Here is an 18,332-nt window from a genome sequence, read left to right on the forward strand (position 1 = left end):
AATTTAGCACTGGCACTATAACCGTTTGCTGTTCACAGCATGACTATTATATTGTGAGTTGAAAAGTGATTATGTCCTGCTGTGTTAGAATGCAGTGGAAGTTACAAATGAGCAGCACTACCACAGCAAACCAGACGGGTATCACTGTGGAGCTGCACTATGGAATTAGGCAAAACTAGCTGTTGTAAAAAGAGAAAAATGATACACATGCTCACTTCCCTGGATGACTGAGTTTACATGTACCCACTTTAAGTGAATACATTGTTATGACTCGCAGATTTATACCAGCTGAAAGTTTACTAGAATTCAAAGCCACTCTCCTGAACATTTCCAGCTAAATGTTGAACCAACCACAAATCCTGAGCCTCAAATACACATTCCAACCTTTTTTAGAACATCTCAAATTCATACCCCACGAAGGACATCACATGAATGGCAATTTTGGGAATTTGTAAACAGTGGCACGTTGTCTGTGCTCCTATTGATGTGGCTTTAAAGACAAATGTTTACTGTTAACTAGGATGAGGTAACTGAACCAAGACAACTGTGTTCTTGCTTCACAGCCATAATGAGAGGGTTTGCCCGACTCCTGAGTCCAGAGTCTGAAAAAAACAACCTGTGGCATTTTTTCCCACCACCAGCTTTCTTGTTAGCACAGTACTATCCTATAGCCAATAGGGGCTCTTTTCAACTCACTGTATTAGGAGGCTCTAAAGACCTTTGCTAATCTCTTCCCCTGGTTGCTAGTATGGAAGCACAAGCAGCGAGTTCCCCGGCCTAATCCTCCGCTCTGGCTGGTCTATTAGCCATAAGGCCAGTGGGGCAGGGGAGGGCCCTAAGGAGATTTCACCGCTTAAAGGATGAACAAAATTAGAATGTGGCAATGATTGGATGGATATGTCTTCCTAACATGCTGTTTGGTTGTAATCACATGGTTTTAGATAATGCCTCTCAAATCCTCAAAGTTAAAAAAGATTTAAGGACACACTACTCCAAATACGAGGACTGATACAATCGTTTGTTTAAAGTTCATGTGGTAAATCAATAAAAAAAGCTTACAGAGTGGACAGTGAGCTCCACACTGTACTTTATACTCCAGAACCCTGGTTGACTTTGAGGAACACAAGACATTTAACTGCACTTTTGAATAAGAATTTATATATGTGAAACAATATTTTAAACTATTTTCTGTGACGCACTGGAAACCACTGCTCAATTCAAAGAATTGGTGTGATGTGTTCATTTTGTTTCCTTTGCTATTGACATGATGCTGCTATTGCCGTTATTACATTGAATTAAATTAACTGTTGGTCAGATCATAAGAAGAATCTTTACACTTGTTTTTCTTTCTTGTAATCTCTCATCTTTGCTTGTTTTAAGCTGAAGAACTTGAGGCCAATTATTAATTTGTCTAGTGAACTTACTGAGAAATGCTACAGGAGTTTAGTCATTTGGTTGAATTGGTGTTGGCTGCAAACCTTTTAATGGGTTATTTGATTGTTTTGTATGTTAACCCATATTGAAGCTGCTATGAGGAACTTTGATATTTCATTTTGAAGACACCTGTGAACAAAAGGAGTAGACTTTTCACCGTCAAAACCACAAAATATAGCATCAAAATAATTCAAATTATCTTAACAAAAATCTCCTCCTTTTTAACTAGCTAACATGGTAATCACTAACTCAAATTGGGGAAAATGTAAACACTGGCTCTTCCAGTCCAGACCCAGTGGCAGGTACTAAGAAAAAGTAAATAGAAATCTCACTGATGTTTGCTTATGTAGATTCAATAGAGGCATCAGTATTGAGAATGTCTCATAACCATTTAAAAAGTAGCTTTAAATAAAGAGTTAAATAAGAGAGGCTCAAGGACTGAGCCTTGGGGAACTCCACCATGTCATTCTGTTTGAATACATAGTTGAATAAGAGTAAATTGCGTCTGCTGTGGTGATGGGTTTTAAACCCATCAAGAAAAATGTCTGAAAATATATTTTCTAGTCTGTATATTAATATTGTCTGGTCAACCAATGTCCTATGATCCTCTAGAACTATGACTAAAATTATGCATAAATTAGGAAACCAGACTAATCAGACTAATTTAAAGTCACATTGTTAAAGATGTTCAAATGATGGCTTCATGTTACTCACAAGTCTTGGTGTGTTTTATTGTCTCCTCCAGAGGCCAGACTCCAGCTGAATCAGATTTCCAAATCCTGGAGATTGCCCGTAAACTGGAAATGTACGGCGTCCGCTTCCACCCAGCAGCTGACCGGGAAGGCACCAAAATTAACCTGGCTGTTTCTCATATGGGCCTCCAGGTTTTTCAGGTGACTTTTGCTCTCATACCAGCAGTTTATTTTGTGGACGTGACCTTAAGCTTCAGTGTGCTAAATGTTGTTTCTGTCTTTTTCTTTTCTCTCCCAGGGCAACACAAAAATAAACACCTTCAACTGGTCCAAGATCCGCAAACTGAGCTTCAAGAGAAAACGCTTCTTGATCAAACTCCACCCAGAGGTTCATGTACGTATTAATGGAGAGATTAAGATCTTCACCCAGAAATGCAACAGTTGGATGTCTGTTATTTTATCTCCATGTCTCGGATTTCATATCCACTGTGTGATTTACCCGTCTTTCCCTTCATTTTTGTTTTCAGGGCCCCCATCAGGACACTCTTGAGTTTATGATGGCCAGTCGAGACCAGTGTAAAATCTTTTGGAAGATCTGTGTGGAATACCACTCATTTTTCCGTTTATTTGACCAACCACAACCCAAATCCAAAGCTATCCTCTTCACCAGAGGCTCTTCCTTCAGATACAGGTATTCAGTTCTGACATTACAGACATGTGTCATCTTTGTTGCTTGTTTATTAAAAAAAAAAAACCTTCAGGTTATTTGTACAATGAAACATAAATATTTCAGACTTGTCATTGTTAAGTGTTTTAATTCCAAACTCTGTCTGTTAGTGGAAGGACCCAGAAGCAGCTTGTGGAGTACGTCAGGGAAAATGGAGCAAAGAGAACGCCATACCAGAGGTGTGTGTTTCCATACACAGTATGCACACTGTTTATCAGGCAGACACGTTGTTTACCTTACCAATTCTTTGTAAGTGTTGTCTGAAAAATGTTTCCACACTGCAGTCATGATAATAAATCTGCCATTTAATTGTTTCTTGTTCAGGAGGAACAGTAAAATACGAATGTCTGCTCGCTCCGTAGCCACAGATGTGCCAAAACAGGTCAGTGGCGCCACAGGGTTGATTCATTTGTGCAACAAAAATTTCACATATTGTACTTGGAGTTTGGAATGAATAAACTAATATGATTCTCATCTTCTCCGTTTTTCCTCCCTCACTGTTTTTTCATTGTCCTGTCTGTTATACTCTTTCAGAGCCTGTCATTCAATGACAGTCTCAGGGCCCAAGGCTCTCCTTCCTCCGCTACTGTGTCCTTCTACCCAGCGCACATTTCAAGCATTCTCCCGCGAACAGAATTCCCACCCCAGCCTCAGCCTTTGTCCACACTGAGCCAGTCTCCAGCGCCTTCCCAGCAGCAGCAGCAGCAGCAGCAGCTTCACTCCCCTCTGCAAGCTACCAGAGCCCCCAGCCCTCCGATGGAAGAACCTGTCAAGGCAGCTTCCCCATCTCACTTCACTTTTCAAGGTGCCCCTAGCAATCAGGCAGCAGGACACTGCAGCCCCTTGTTTGTGTGTGTAGAGAGTGGCACTTCCCAAACACAGCCCTCCAAAAATGGCATTGAGGATGTTGGACACGGTGGGAGAAGGGGAACGGGGTGCTCGGTGGGAGGGAAGAGGAAGGGGGTTCTTACACCTGAGGCCTTTGAGGCGGAGCTTTTGCGTACAAAACAGAATCCTTTGTTCTCGATGTCCACCACACCACTGCATGTCACTGAGGAGTTCATAGATGATGATCCCACTGAAATTTCCTTTTATGGCGGAGGGGCAGAGGCTTTCACTTTTGGTCTCGATGATAAAGTTGATCAGTTTGATTATGTTGAGGAATCTGACCTCGGCAAGAACAGGATCTATAGCGTGGGAATCGAAGACCTGAATGGGAATAGTCATCCCTTCCCTGATAGCATTGTTGGTCATTCTGAGACCAGCTCTTTAGTTAATAACCGCTCTGAGTGCAGCTCCTTGGACAACCTGGGGCTCAGCTCTGCAGGTGAGTCCATGTCAGTGGGTTACGGAGGCAATGACTCCTCCTCGCTTCGCCTGCCAGGCTCTGATGTCCAGTCAGAGGCCAGCTCAATGGTCAACTTCCCAGCATACTCTGTACGATCTGACAGCAGCTCTGCTATACAGTTCAGTGACCTGGTCGAGCAGCTAGAGCAGCTCAGCTACCCACCGACGGCCACCGAGGGCTCTGGGAACGGCAGTTCAGATTCAGACTCCGACTGGGGCTCTGACAGCGTCCTGCCTCCTGAGCAGAACCTGTTTTATAGTAATCCGCTGACGGGGGGCAGTGGGATAGAGGGTTTCCTGCTTCAGTGCCAGAACCTGCAGGCCCTGGCACTCGCTGACCCGTCTGGATCCCCTCATATTAAAATGTAAATCACATATTGTTAAAGCACTTGAGGCCTTTGTCCAGGGCTGTGACTTTTGTAATAGATAATAAGTCAAATCAGCATAATTCACTTAATGATAGGATTTAACTTTAGTCTCATCAACACTTCTCACATTCACAATGCATTTATGAGATAATAAGAAATGGTGTTTCACCATGTGAACTGTAAGGCTGATAAATTTACTGCTGGTGCTCGGCAATCTTTATGTTTGGAGTTAACCTCCAACTGCCTGCACTCCCATCTGCGTGATGCACATCTTTGTCGTGTACACTCGTTATCTGTCGTATGCTTTATTATGAAATCTCTGCCAAGAAGTGGAGGAAAATATCTGCTGCGCCACGTGTTGGTTTTCTGCAGCAGTAATGCTTTTTTTTTTCTTTTGTTTGTCTCAGTGCTTTTGACCAGGTGCATTTCTGCCCTGGTCAGGTTGTGGTGCTTTTTTTTTATTTTTTTGGTTCTCTCCTGTCTCCTCGTGAAAATTTTCATGAGGTCCTTGAAAGAAATATGCTTTCTTCGTCTTATCCTACAACATTCAGTCTGTTTCGGAGAAAATGTTTCATATGCATTGTGGGTTAATCCCTCAAGTATTTCATTAAGTGCAAAACATTTTGTGCTGTTACGCTGGAAGCTTTATATCTTTTAAGATGAGTTTCACATCTTTTGAAACAATAATGTACACAAGAGCATAGGAATGTCTGGTACGATTTGTCTGCATTTTGCAAAACAATAATATAACTCAGGATGTCAGAAAATTCTGCATCCACCTTTCAATTTAAACGCCTGCCTTAAAAGTTTCAATTAAATGAAACAGATGTAGCTAATTAAAGGAAATTTGTAAGTAATGCAGAGTTTTTTTTTATGATTTCTACCTATATTTTAACTAAGTTGTAAACTTAAAAAATGTGATATCTTACAAAGTACTTAACAAATACTTCACTACTTATTTCTGCCAATAATCATCAGCATCATCATCATCATCTGGCTTTAAATTCTCATAGATGGTCCTGTGTGAGTGTAGAGTTTCCAGTAGATGGTAATCAGTAATCGTTCTCTAATCTCAGGGTAATAATGAAAACAGAAAGTCGTCCAGGTTCAGTGATCCTCACAGGCATCGTGGCACAAGTCACGGAGCCTCTTTTCCATTTGCACTTGTGTGCTTCACTGACATCTGCTGGCTGAAGTGTTTGTCAGCGTCAGACTAGTCCACAACAAGAAGTCGGTTCGTGATGTCTGAAGGATAAAAAACTAATTTCACCAAAATAGACTCCAAACTAACATTTTTGCTTAACGCTGAGCTTAGTTAAAGAATGTAAGCAGTGTACTAATGAGCCATTAAGTGCACTGTTAGTTCCACTTTCTACAAAAATGAATGTATCATCTTACATGTGTGTAAGAACAGTTGGTAAACCATGTACAGTAGTGTAGGACAAAATAGTACTTCTTAATTATTAAAACTTAAAAACTCAGAAACCATCAGTGTTTGTAACTTCCAGGAAACCCTTTTGGTTAAAGTAGATTTTATGGACATTGATGTTGCGTCGTCTCTTCTCTGGCGTGTGGCCTTTAGCATGTTTTTGGGGTTTTGGCATTAGCCATCTTCAGGGTACCGACTACGTGGTATTCTGTTTATTGGAAGGAAATGGGGTCTTTTGCACATTAGCTTTGAATTTCTTTTTTATATTAGCTGGATTTTTAAAAAACTTTTTTTTTTTTAGTATTGGTGTCAATGATGGATTGCGGTCACATGGTCGGTCGCTAACATATTAGCATGCACAAAGCTTTTTTTTAATTGTTTGTTTCTCCAACCTCCAGGACGTCTTACAACGAATGTACTTGTGCCGTAGAACACGAAAAGCTAATACTGTGTTGATCTCAACATAATTATTAATAGTTTGTTAATTCTGATTCTGATCCATAATCTACCCAAAACAGTCTTGCTTGCCATATTTTTAATTTCCTTTTGATTTGAGCTCACTTTAATCTGCATGAAGGCGGACTTCACTTGGCTGTTTTTCTGATAGTGTTTTTTTCTTTCTGTTTTTCACCTCACTGCCTTAAAGCACTTATTATCACTCTTTTCAAGCAATATGCGCATCTCAGGTATATGTTCCTGTTTACTATTCAGTAGCATGTTTCCGGGAACAGTTATTTGGGATAAGGGGCTATCTAAAATTAGGAGTCTTCCTCTTTAGCAGTTAACAGACGATTGTTGAATACTCACCAGTTCTCACTGTCATTTGAAGGATGGCATGCAGCCATTTTTATTTTTCTGTTCACGAAAAACACAATTTTCACAGTGTTTTTTGCAAGCCCTCCACATTCCCAGGTGTGAACAGTTGTCCTGTGTCACCTTGAGAATTTTGGAGCATGACTTTGTTTCAGGTGCCATCAGTTTCCTAACAGTAGTTAAGAAGTTTGTCTTGGTGGCTTTTATCTTAATTCTTGCCTTGATTATTTTTCTGCCATGTGATTCTTCCCACATCTCCACTAAAGATTTATTTAATGACGGGGCTGACGATCATAACCAGCTGAGCTAACTGCACTTAGGCATCAAGTAATCATCACTTAATCCTGAACATGTATATTGACTTATTATAAACAACTTGTACTTAATGTCTGTATGTTTCACTCTCAAGAATAAAGTAATCACTTTTGGGTACCATGAATGTCAGACTTAAAATTCTTTGTGGGATGCAGACTGAAGTCAGATCGCAATGGTGATGTAATTCTTGCAACTGCTTAAACAGAAACCACAGTTGTGTTGCACATTCTTTTAAAAGCCAAAATGGAGGATTGTGCATGGTCCAAATCATTTACCTCTTTCTTACAGAAGTGTTGTAGATATGTGGTGGACGACAGAATCCCTCTCTCCCTTTTTTGGAGGTTAAACCAGGCCACCAGACTGAAAATATTGAGTGTTTTAGCTTCCTCATTTTCCAAATAATTGGAACTAAATGAAACTCTTATTCTCCTGAAATTAGATTCACATGCAGGAGCAACACGCTCCAGACTGTCTTTGTATACTCTTAAGTACCCTCAGCCGGTCCTTTTTAGATTCTCAGACTGCTCCACATGTCCTTTTATAGAAATCAAGTATCCTTCTCAGTGCGCCTCACTGCAGAAAAACACAAGATAAAGAAGCCTATATGCAACAAGTCAACACACAGTCGTCGTCCTTTTTATATTTGGGCCAACAAACTCATGCTGTTGGGGGTTGGGTCGAACTCGTACACAGGATTCCTCAGCCTGATTCCAGCTGAGTGTGTGTGCTCCCTGTTTGGACAGGCTTTATGCCAAGTCCTTCCACAGCAAACCCGAGTCCCCCTGCTGCGAAGCCTGACGTCCGCTCTCTTCCCCCTCTTGTGTCTTTCCCTCTGGGGCCCTTCAGATAAACTATAAACAACCATTTGCCCTCCAGACGAGCTGCATTCCTGATAAGTCATTGCGTGAGCAATTATTTCCGGGTCGAGTAGTGACTTTTTCTTTTTTTTTTCCTTCCGTCCTTCTCTTGGCCTTCCCCCACTCGTTTTTCTTCTCCGTATTAGAAGTGGAAGAACAGCTGTGGTGACCTGTGTCTCAGTTTAAAGGATAGCCTGGCATTTCATCTGCTTCTTTTATATCTTCATTTGTTGTGAAGTAGAACAAAAAGCAGAAGAGCCAGTTTTGTAAAATGGAAGCGGGCTCGTTTAGGTTGGCAATGGATCATTTGTCCTTCTCATAGTGGGCTCTGAAAACAATGGCAGGGGGAGAAATGTGGGAACCATTACTTGCCTCGGTCTACTCCGCTGTCTCCCCTTTCATTAGCGGCCAATGTGTGTGATGAACCATTTCACTTGTTTTTGTTCTCTTGTGCACCACTTTTCTGGGAGGAAATGAGATGATTGTAGAAAAACAGGTTATGCAAACAAGAAAAATCTACTGCGGTACAGTAGATTTGACTCCACTCAACATGTTGTAGCACAGTTACAAAAGTGCTACTGTGTTGTTGAGATTGTTGACTTTAACTCCACCCATTTCTAAAGATCATGTTTGTCCTGATTGGGCGGAGTCCATTAACCTTTGTGATTACGTTATTTTCACTTTCCCCAAAACCTAAACTCTAATCTGATGTTATTAATTTGACTTGCATGACTTCACAAAACAACAATTTCTAATTTCTGTTCTTTCCTCTCCCACAGATTCAGTCGTGGACAGCCCTCAGCTCTCACCCTACAACCCCAAAGGTCCCCTCTGCCTGTCGCCCTCCTTCCAGATGTCGACCCTCAGCCTGCCGGGCCAGGCCCCGTCGCCACTGCAAAGCCCCATCCTGAGCGAGGTGGGCAGCAATGCCAGGCTAGAGGAGGAGGAGGAGGGCAGGAGGAAGGTACACTGCTTACATGCCACCCTTCCACCCCCCGCCTCACAACCACTTTTAAGAGTAAACTGGTATCACTGAACCGAGACGGTTCAAACATGCTGTTGTAATGATGGAGGTGGAGGAAAGATTAGGTGGTTGTCCATATATCGTGTATTTCAAACGCATGTCCCTCTGTTCTCGCAGCGCTATCCCACCGACAAGGCCTACTTCATTGCCAAAGAGATTCTGACCACAGAGCGAACGTACCTGAAAGACCTCGAGGTCATCACTGTGGTGAGTTTCTCTGAAAAATTAGTGGATTTTTAATGGAAATGTACAAAATGATTATAAAAACCATGGACTGTATAAATAATTGTGCATTACATAGAATAACAATGAATATGATTTAACTAAATAATACAAATAAACAGAGAGAAATAAAAAAAGAAAACCTTTCATCTTTTAATGTAAAAACCTACAACAGACCGTTAGTTGTTGAGATGCCTGACTTGTTAGTTTCATCCACGATCATGTTTACAAACCAGTCCATGTATTTGAAGATATGCATCATGCGTTGTCCCCCTCCTGCTCCCAGTGGTTCCGCAGCGCTGTGATCAAAGAAAACGCCATGCCCGAAGGCCTGATGACCCTCCTCTTCTCCAACATCGACCCCATCTACGAGTTCCATCGAGGCTTCCTCAAGGAGTTAGACCAGAGGCTGGCTCTCTGGTGGGTGCTCCCTTTCATGGTCCACTTTGTGTTGAGACGTGTGGAATCCTCTAATGAGATGATAATTAAGACAAAAATCTGCCTGTTTCCTCCAGGGAGGGACGCTCTAATGCTCACGTCAAAGGAGACTACCAGAGGATTGGTGATGTGATGCTGAGGAACATGTGTGCTCTAAAGGTGACCACGCTTTGCTAGCTCTCTTTTCACATGTTTGACTGACAGGCAAGCATCCCGTATTTCATGCCGCACATTTTTATCGTCATCCTCAGGAATTCACCAGCTACCTGCAGAAGCATGATGAGGTGTTAACAGAGCTGGAGAAAGCCACAAAGAGGCTGAAGAAGCTGGAGACGGTCTACAAAGAGTTTGAACTGCAGAAGGTCTGCTACCTGCCCCTCAACACATTCCTGCTGAAGCCCATCCAGCGCCTCATGCATTACAAACTCATCCTGGAGCGACTGTGCAAGCATTATTCTCCCAGCCACCGCGATCATGACGACTGCAAGGGTCAGTTCTCCATCACCTTTGTCTTGTCCTTTGACAGCCCCTTATTTTTCTCAGCATCACCCTTAAACCTGTTCTAACTCATAACTTGGATTGACATGATGTGTGTCTCCTGACAGAGGCTCTGAAGGAAGTGGCAGAGATCGCCACTCAGCTCCAGAGCAGTCTCATCCGGCTGGAGAATTTCCAGAAGCTGACGGAGCTGCAGAGAGACCTGATCGGTATAGAGAACTTGACGGCACCCGGCAGGGTGAGTGCAGTGACGCCAAGCAGAGGCTAGAGGGCGCTGAGAAACTGAGTGAGTGTTTCCGAGTGTATCTGACAAACTTTGTTGTGTTTTCAGGAGTTTATTCGAGAGGGCTGTCTGTACAAGCTTACCAAGAAAGGACTGCAGCAGAGAATGTTTTTCCTGGTTGGTACAAACTTACTGAAGCTGTTATTAATGCTTCAATATTACCAAAATCAATTGTAATTAAAAATGATTCTAAATGCTTCTGTTGTCTTTTCAGTTCTCAGACATGCTCCTCTACACGAGCAAAGGTGTGACAGCCACCAATCAGTTCAAAGTGCACGGCCAGCTGCCTCTTCACGGCATGATAGTGAGTATGATGAGCTCCAGTTCACCTCTTGTACCTTCTGTCCCTCATCAGTCCTGTAAAGACCCCACCTCAGCTCTGGGTTCACTGTCAGAGGGTGAGATGTGTAGGTTAGTATTGTCAGTATTGTTGAGAGGGGAGGGCCTTTGGTCTCCTAACTTTGCATGTCTCTGCTTCACTCCTGGCTGCAGCTCATAGTGCTGGACGCGCCGGTAAGTCCTCTGAGCTCTGCCAGCTTGGACGCCCAACCCCGACCCTCCATCTTCTCCCACGCATGTGTAGACAAATCGCCAAAAAACGCACCTAGCAAACTGATGTAGAATCATGTCAGTCCTTGCGGCTGTTTTCTTTTAGCTGTAAAATGAAGCCAAAACAAACCATGGGCTTCTCAAGATGATGAAATATAAGCTGTGATGATCAAGCAACCTGATAGGTGTGTTTTTGGTCTTGGATACTGATGGGAGGCTAAATATAAAGCAGGACATAAACTCCACACAGACTCATTCAGTATAGATGCTTCAGTAGAGGCTGTCTGGCAGACCTGTCTGTGACACCAGCCAGACTCTGACTTTGTTTTCCCCTCGTCATTCCTCAGCGCAAATAATTAAGTGTAAACGAATGTGTTCGGATTGAGTGATTCTGATGTTTGGTTGATGGTTTCTGTGTTTCTCTTTTTGCATATAGGTCGAGGAAAGTGAGAATGAGTGGTCGGTCCCCCACTGCTTCACCATCTACTCTGCTCAGAGGACCATTGTAGTGGCTGCCAGGTGAGCGGGGAGGGGAAAAGGAAGGTTTTCAGGTTATAACATGTATTACTATAATTTGTTAATGTTCATTTTCAATAGATTGTTAAATGCAAGTAAAAATAAAGTCAAGCTAAAATTGTCTCTTCTACAAAAACATACAATAAATGAAACTGTAGGTTTCAAGTGAATGAAGCCTCGGCTTGACGCTCTTCATGCAATTGAATCGTTTCCTTCAGTACAAGAAAGAGTTTACAGAATAATTATCCATGTCCAAAGTTATCAAATTACTGAAGCAACAATCATTCATGACAGCTAGAGACTATAACAAAGCGCAGTAACTATGAAACAACAATCATAGTTACCCCCGCCCGAATATTACAAATGTGATAACAGAGGATATTTTACACATTTAAAGAGCAAGAAATCAAACACTGACATTATTGCATGACTGAATATGAACGGTGGATACCTGTTACCTCAGCCTGTAAATATTTCTTCCACTTCTTTCTAAGTCAATTCCTGTTGGACATAAGAACTTGAATTATTCGATGCCAGTTACTCAAACAAAATAACTTTATTTAGAGTTTATATTTAAGCTTCTACAGAGAACAAAAGCAGATCAAATGTTTGAATTTTTTTCCCCATTTGAATTTACATTTTATTCAGTCATAATTGCTGACTCTGTGGTCACAAACCTGGCTAATTCATTTATTCAGACTGCATGAAAACAGAGTTGGGTGTTTTGTTTAGCTGTGTTATTTTGCCTCCGATCTATACTGTAAATGCACAGAACGTTCTGTCTTTCAGTCTGTGTGAGTTCTGACCTTGTGTTTGTGATTTCAGCTCTAAAGTGGAGATGGGGAAGTGGATTGAGGATCTGAACTTAGCAATCGAAATGTCCAAGAAGTCCCAAGAGAAATCCAGCATCTTCCTTGAACCTGGATTTGGCGATCACTCCAACCGTAAGAGCTTTTATTGACCTCAGTATGATGAAAAAGTAAAGTAACTACTCAACGGCTGGCGAAGTTTGCTTAATGTGACTTTTTAACACTCCTCAGCACAAGAAAATTATTCTTAAAAATCGTTTTCCTTGAAATGTACAGTTAATCCATTTCCCTCCAAACAACTTCCTGTCCTGCCTCCTCCTCTTCCTCCTCCTCCTCCTCCTCCCCCCTCAGGATCGTCCGACGAGGTCTCTCTGGAGCAGGAGTCGGAGGATGACATGAACTCCTCCCGTACTTCTCTGGATAAGCAGACACACCACCGTGCCAACACGACCATGCACGTGTGCTGGCACCGCAACACCAGTGTGTCTATGTCTGATCACAGTCTGGCTGTGGAGGTACTCCTCCTCTGCCCTCATTGAAACACACCAACACACCCATTTACACACCCACACACACTTAATACATAAATAAAAACAGACCACAGGCCATGGAAATGACCTCCATTACTCTTTTATCATCGGCCGTTGTTCAGAGGTCGTCACAACCTTTCACTTTCTCCCTCTAACCACTCAGTTTCCTCTCTTGTCCCTCCTTCTCCTCCTGGTTACTGATGGTATCCTGTGTTTCTCTTGTCTACTACACAGAGGCTCTTTGTTCTTGTTTTCCTTATGTAACTGCAAGGATATGAATAATGTGCATGCATAATAATTTCTCTGACACTAACACTCTTACCCCACAGCCCTGGAGGACTTCCTCACTGCTCTGTCTCTCCCATTTCTTCTTCTCAAAGCTAACATGCTAACACTTTCTCTACACCTGTTCTTCCTTTTTGTCTCTTCACCCTCTCAGTCTTCGGCTCTCCGGCCGTCTCACCAGAGCTCCCTCCTCGCTATCTCCTCGGTCAGGGCCAAAGACCCAACACCATCACTCACGTTTGTTGGTACCGAAACCAGAACCTCTCTCTCACTGATTACCTGCGCATGAACCAGGTACTAGAGCCATGAAGGATTACTAGAAGAGGTCCAGTTACTGAACGTTCTCAGTGGAAAGTGTAACTGGGTTAAAACGGCTAATTTTGTCTTTTAATTACATGCTGAAATGAACTGAAAAACAAACATTGGTAGCAATTATGTAGATGCCGGTTTATTTATTGATGACATGTATATTTTTATCCTCCATGTCTCAGGAGACTTAATCAAAACAGTTTGTTGCATCTGCACACAAATCAAAACATCAACTCCAGTTTATAATCACCCAGCAAAACAAATGAAAAAACTGAACATACTGATAATAAAGAAGAGAAACAAACACGGCACCCACGAGTCTACTGTTCTGTACTCAACCGTACATCCAGGCAACATTTCACTTCCTGACTAGTCGAGTAAGACTTGGACCAAACAAAGATCTTTTCCAAGAAAGGGATGGATGGTCGGAACAATAACAATAAAACAGGAGGAGAGAAAATAAGAATTGAAGAGGAGGAACAATTTAGAAAGTAAAAACCCAAAACATTGAGCTGCAGAAATGTGGAAATATTTCAAGCAATACTTTAAGATAGAAGGTATGGGACAATATGAAAACTTCTAGTGACAATAGTTTCCCGATAATCGTCAAATTAAGCTTAAAGCTCTTTGGCACTAAAACATACTTGAAGCATTTGAGGTTACATATTGTTTAGAAAGAATATAGTAACAGAATAACAGATGGAAAACTGAAGGTGTTGAGTACGTTTCCACATATCTGATTAAACTTTTCATTCCTCTCCACAGTTGTGACAATTCAAAATAATTCAGAAACCTACACAGGACTGTACGTCAGAGAGCTAGACAGCTTTCTAGGTCAATCATGTCAGGAAATTCACCATTATCCCAATTTTAGATGTTAACTATTAACTTTCTTATCTGTTAAACTTTTGATTAACCTGATCAGAACACTCAGTTACACTCTGCTTTTTAAAGTTAGAGCATGGATCCACATTTAACAGCTCTAACACAGAAACATGTTCTATGCAGTGGATAAATAATGCAGATATGGTCACAGTCAGTCAGTCAATCATAATCGTCACTATCTAACCCTTCATGTTCTCTGTGTAGAACCAGCTCTCAGGTTACCTCCTGAGGAAGTTCAAGAACAGTAACGGCTGGCAGAAACTCTGGGTTGTTTTCACCAACTTCTGCTTGTTCTTCTACAAGACTCACCAGGTCAGCAGAGAAGTATTATTTCTACCAGAGCACAAAAACATTTAAAACCGTGACGCGAGCAGGTCTGTATTCAGAAAGCGCTGTCTTCCAACTCGCTTGCAGGACGACTTCCCGCTGGCCAGCCTCCCCCTGCTCGGCTACACGGTCAGCACCCCTGAAGAGTCGGACAGCATCCACAAGGAGTACGTCTTCAAGCTGCAGTTCAAGTCCCATGTTTACTTCTTCCGGGCTGAAAGCGAGTACACCTTTGAAAGGTATCTGACTTGTTTCTTACAGCCTGAACATTGTAACACCCTTCTTAAAGTCGTGCTGTAATCGTTCTTTAAAACTGCGTCCCGTCTTCACAGATGGATGGAGGTGATCAAGAGTGCAGCTAGCACCGCAGGCCGGATGAGCCTGCTCATACCCAAAGGAGGTCCCATGGAGCTGAACGGGAACTGAATCAGACATCGTGTATCCGGAGGCTGGGCCTCCAGGACGTCAGAAAGACTGTAATGTTCAGGTGAAGTGAAGTGAACGTTCAGACAACAACTGGACTGAACGATGCTGCCAGTTTAAGTGTTAACATTTCTCAGCTTAAGGATTAAATTCTAATGGTCAGTGCATTTTTTTTTTCTTTCTTTCTTTCCTTGATTAATGATGTAAACTTTTGTTCCTGTACACAGGATATAATGAAAGGGAGACGTGTATATTTTGATCAGTTTTTTGCATGCGTAGCGCTCAGTTCATATTTGCTGATGGGAAATATTGTTATAAGGGACCAACTCCAACACAAAGGGCTGAAACTGAGGCTTTTTTCTTGAAGGAATTTTTTTTTTTTTTTTTAGCGCACGATGACAGAAGCATTATTGTACACAGCGCTGTGCTATGAGCAGGACACAGATGATTTACAGTACGTGGGAAATGAAGGCACAGGATAGTTTGTACTTTGAAAGAGGCAGAGGTGTGTGTGTGTGTGTGTGAGGGAGATGGAGGTGAGCAGAAGGTTCATGGAATGTGGAAAGTAAATTTTGCAGATGCATGGGAAGTTCTTAGAAAATCGTGCTGCTGTCAAAACAAGTGATTTTTGCTTTCAGACATTTCGTTAAGTGCATATTTCTGAGGGTTTTTAGGGATAAACCTTTAAGAACTATTCGTATAAACAGTATTCATTTCTTAAATGCTATCCGAGGCTTTATGAGCCTGTTAATTGAGGGATGCAGATGTTTAAAAAGGGAGGTTTTCTGCTTAAATCTCCTGAGTAGTTACAGCCAGTTTGGTGCTACATTTCTCTTTTAATATCAAATGTAATCAAATGTACCCTGTTTTTATTATCGCTTAGGGATAACAACTTGAGGAAATACTGTGTAGTGTTTACTCTGTGTACAAGTGGCAGATTTTCCTTCTAAAAAAACAAAAGCAAAACCAGAAGAACATATTTTTGAATTAATTGTACTTGGTGACTTCTTGCTGTGTGTCACACTGTTTTAGACAAATGGAAGCTGACTTACGAGAGACACCGATGACACTTATTGTCAGTTATGTAGCGCTACGTGCAACCACGGTATTATTTTGTTGTTTGTTTTTTTTGTATGAAGACTGGAATCTTTACCCTCTGTGTGTGTGTGGTGTGTGTGTGTGTGTGTCTGCATTTGTGTGTGTGTGTGTGTGTGTGTGTGTGTGGAGAAGCCACTGTGGCTGTAACATTAGGGCGATGATGGAGGTCGTTTCCAAACCATCTGACATTCTGTGTGTGTAAGAGTGACTGTTGCACAGTTAACATACAGTATGTTACTCCTATTTATTGTCTAGCAGGTCGTCGGGCTGTGTTCCCTGGACGCCCTCATGTAGTCCTCATGTTATTCCATCAACAACCTAACAAATAAAAATCATTTCAATCACACTTTCTGTGGCTCTTTGTGTTGAAAGTTATCAGTTGCTTTGCGTGTTACTGATTGTGTTTACGACAAACCGTGGGGTTACTTTTCAACACGTTAAGCTGTGGTTGCCAAGTCATTGTGTGTTTGTTTACAAAACACTAAAATGTTGCCTCATCACGCTGTTTCTAATACAACTGTTTGCATAATCCTTTAAAGATCAGCCGGTCTCTGTCTCCAAATTCAAACCAGCCTGCATTCACCCATGAGTAACAACAAATCAGTCAAACTTCTGCAGTTAGCATGCTAACTCGCTAACCTGTAGACACTTTGTTCAGATGGTGCTCTGGCTGCATGGCTAACTGAGCTAACTAGCTACAGCTGGAAGCAGTTAGTGATTTCTCTGGTGATAGACTACACACTGGAGTATGCATTTGTCAGGTGGCTAATTTTTACATATTGCACCTTTTTAAGAGTATTTAATGCCAGAAAATTCCATCTGATACTTGACAGCACACCTTATTATGCAACAAACTGTTCCCAGTCATTGTTTTACTATTATATCTGTGTCTGGATAATATTACTGTGTTGTTCTGCTGCTGTCCTCATCACACGTTTTTAGTGACGTTCTCTTGTGGGAACTGTGAAACCTCTCAGGAGCTCAGACAAACAGCCAGCCAAACAGTTCTTTTAGGTTTTGTTATGACACATTTTCCAGCTAATCCACGATGGCTGTCAAACAGTTTATTCAACTGATGATGAAGAATGTTCCCCACACATGAACAGAAGAATTGAGGGTTTCTTTAACAAATCAATTCAGATCTAAAATCACCAGGTTGGTGCGTTGCTTTCTCTAAGCAGGAAGGATATGAAGCATTTTAATCTGAGGGGTAAATATAACTGTTGCTGTGGAGAGTGCAGTATTTGTCTCTGAGATGCTGTGATGAAGAATAAAGTTGAGCCATATCTTTTAATCTGTATTCAAGTACCCAACATGATTAAATCTACAACAGGCTTCTAAATTTTTATTCTGCCACTGTGTGTGTCTGTATTTATAGGACTGAACATGCAAATGTTTGCATAAAGAGTCTTTCATGTTTGAACTGTGCTGTGAAAACTGAGCCAAACAAGTATCTCCCGGCTGATGGACTGAGCAGTTTCTCTGATGTGCTGTGAAGCTGACGTCCCGTATTCTGTCTGCAAATCTGTTGAGCTGTCATAAACAAAGCGGGGCATTCTTCGGGCATGTCCCAGCAGCCCTGAGCAGTGGGAGTGGTGGCTTCCCCAGAAATGACACGGGAGCTCCTTTTGCTACAGAGATTTATTTAAGCAGTTTTCTGTTAGGGAGTGGTGAAGGTGTGGAAGCGGGCTGTCACGGCGTTCTGCTTTCATAACAGCACGCACAGCCACATCTGTCTGCATAGTCATGCAGCTGGAAGGCACTCGGTGTTCCTTGTCCATTCACCTCTGTCACTACATGTGGAGCCAAGTCGTGGGTTTGCTGCAAGTGCTGCAATTTTTCTACATTCACTCCACTACCTGTGTCTAATAGATCTAGTCAGAAGACTGCTTGGATTGCACGTTCAGTACATTACATTCCACGAGACGGAGCTGAGAATGGAATGTGTCGTGAGTGACTCTTCTCACGGCTGGGTCAGACTGTCACAGAAGGAAACGCATCACAACTGACCTTCCTCGTTCGTAACACAATATAACGAGCAGAGAGACACCGTGTGCTTTCACCTCATTTCCTCGTGCTGGAGAGGGGAACACCTGCAGGCCCGTGCAGAGACACTGAGTCATCCACCTCGCCAAGTTCACCAGTCAACGAAAA

General features: G+C 42.1%; 1 protein-coding gene across 2 annotated transcripts in view; it reads left to right on the plus strand.

Annotated features, from left to right (window-relative positions):
• The window catches only part of farp2 (FERM, RhoGEF and pleckstrin domain protein 2), a 28,635-nt gene extending 12,111 nt beyond the window's left edge, over positions 1–16,524 (plus strand). Inside the window, exons 8-28 of one of the 2 annotated variants that reach the window (XM_037114459.1) lie at positions 2,180–2,327; positions 2,425–2,520; positions 2,654–2,817; positions 2,964–3,032; positions 3,178–3,235; positions 3,388–3,658; positions 8,762–8,946; positions 9,124–9,213; positions 9,515–9,648; positions 9,744–9,825; positions 9,918–10,155; positions 10,272–10,402; positions 10,496–10,564; positions 10,662–10,751; positions 11,433–11,515; positions 12,338–12,456; positions 12,673–12,849; positions 13,267–13,430; positions 14,535–14,642; positions 14,745–14,896; positions 14,990–16,524. In XM_037114459.1, the coding sequence (XP_036970354.1) occupies positions 2,180–2,327; positions 2,425–2,520; positions 2,654–2,817; positions 2,964–3,032; positions 3,178–3,235; positions 3,388–3,658; positions 8,762–8,946; positions 9,124–9,213; positions 9,515–9,648; positions 9,744–9,825; positions 9,918–10,155; positions 10,272–10,402; positions 10,496–10,564; positions 10,662–10,751; positions 11,433–11,515; positions 12,338–12,456; positions 12,673–12,849; positions 13,267–13,430; positions 14,535–14,642; positions 14,745–14,896; positions 14,990–15,083 (2,722 nt within the window). In that variant the 3' untranslated portion in view covers positions 15,084–16,524. The remainder of the gene's footprint in view (positions 1–2,179; positions 2,328–2,424; positions 2,521–2,653; positions 2,818–2,963; positions 3,033–3,177; positions 3,236–3,387; positions 3,659–8,761; positions 8,947–9,123; positions 9,214–9,514; positions 9,649–9,743; positions 9,826–9,917; positions 10,156–10,271; positions 10,403–10,495; positions 10,565–10,661; positions 10,752–11,432; positions 11,516–12,337; positions 12,457–12,672; positions 12,850–13,266; positions 13,431–14,534; positions 14,643–14,744; positions 14,897–14,989) is intronic. The other variant, XM_037114458.1, reaches the window with a different exon arrangement.
• The last annotated feature ends 1,808 nt before the right edge of the window (positions 16,525–18,332 follow it).

This window comes from Acanthopagrus latus, chromosome 11 (assembly GCF_904848185.1).
Source record: "Acanthopagrus latus isolate v.2019 chromosome 11, fAcaLat1.1, whole genome shotgun sequence".
In the NCBI taxonomy this organism is placed as follows: Eukaryota; Metazoa; Chordata; class Actinopteri; order Spariformes; family Sparidae; genus Acanthopagrus; species Acanthopagrus latus.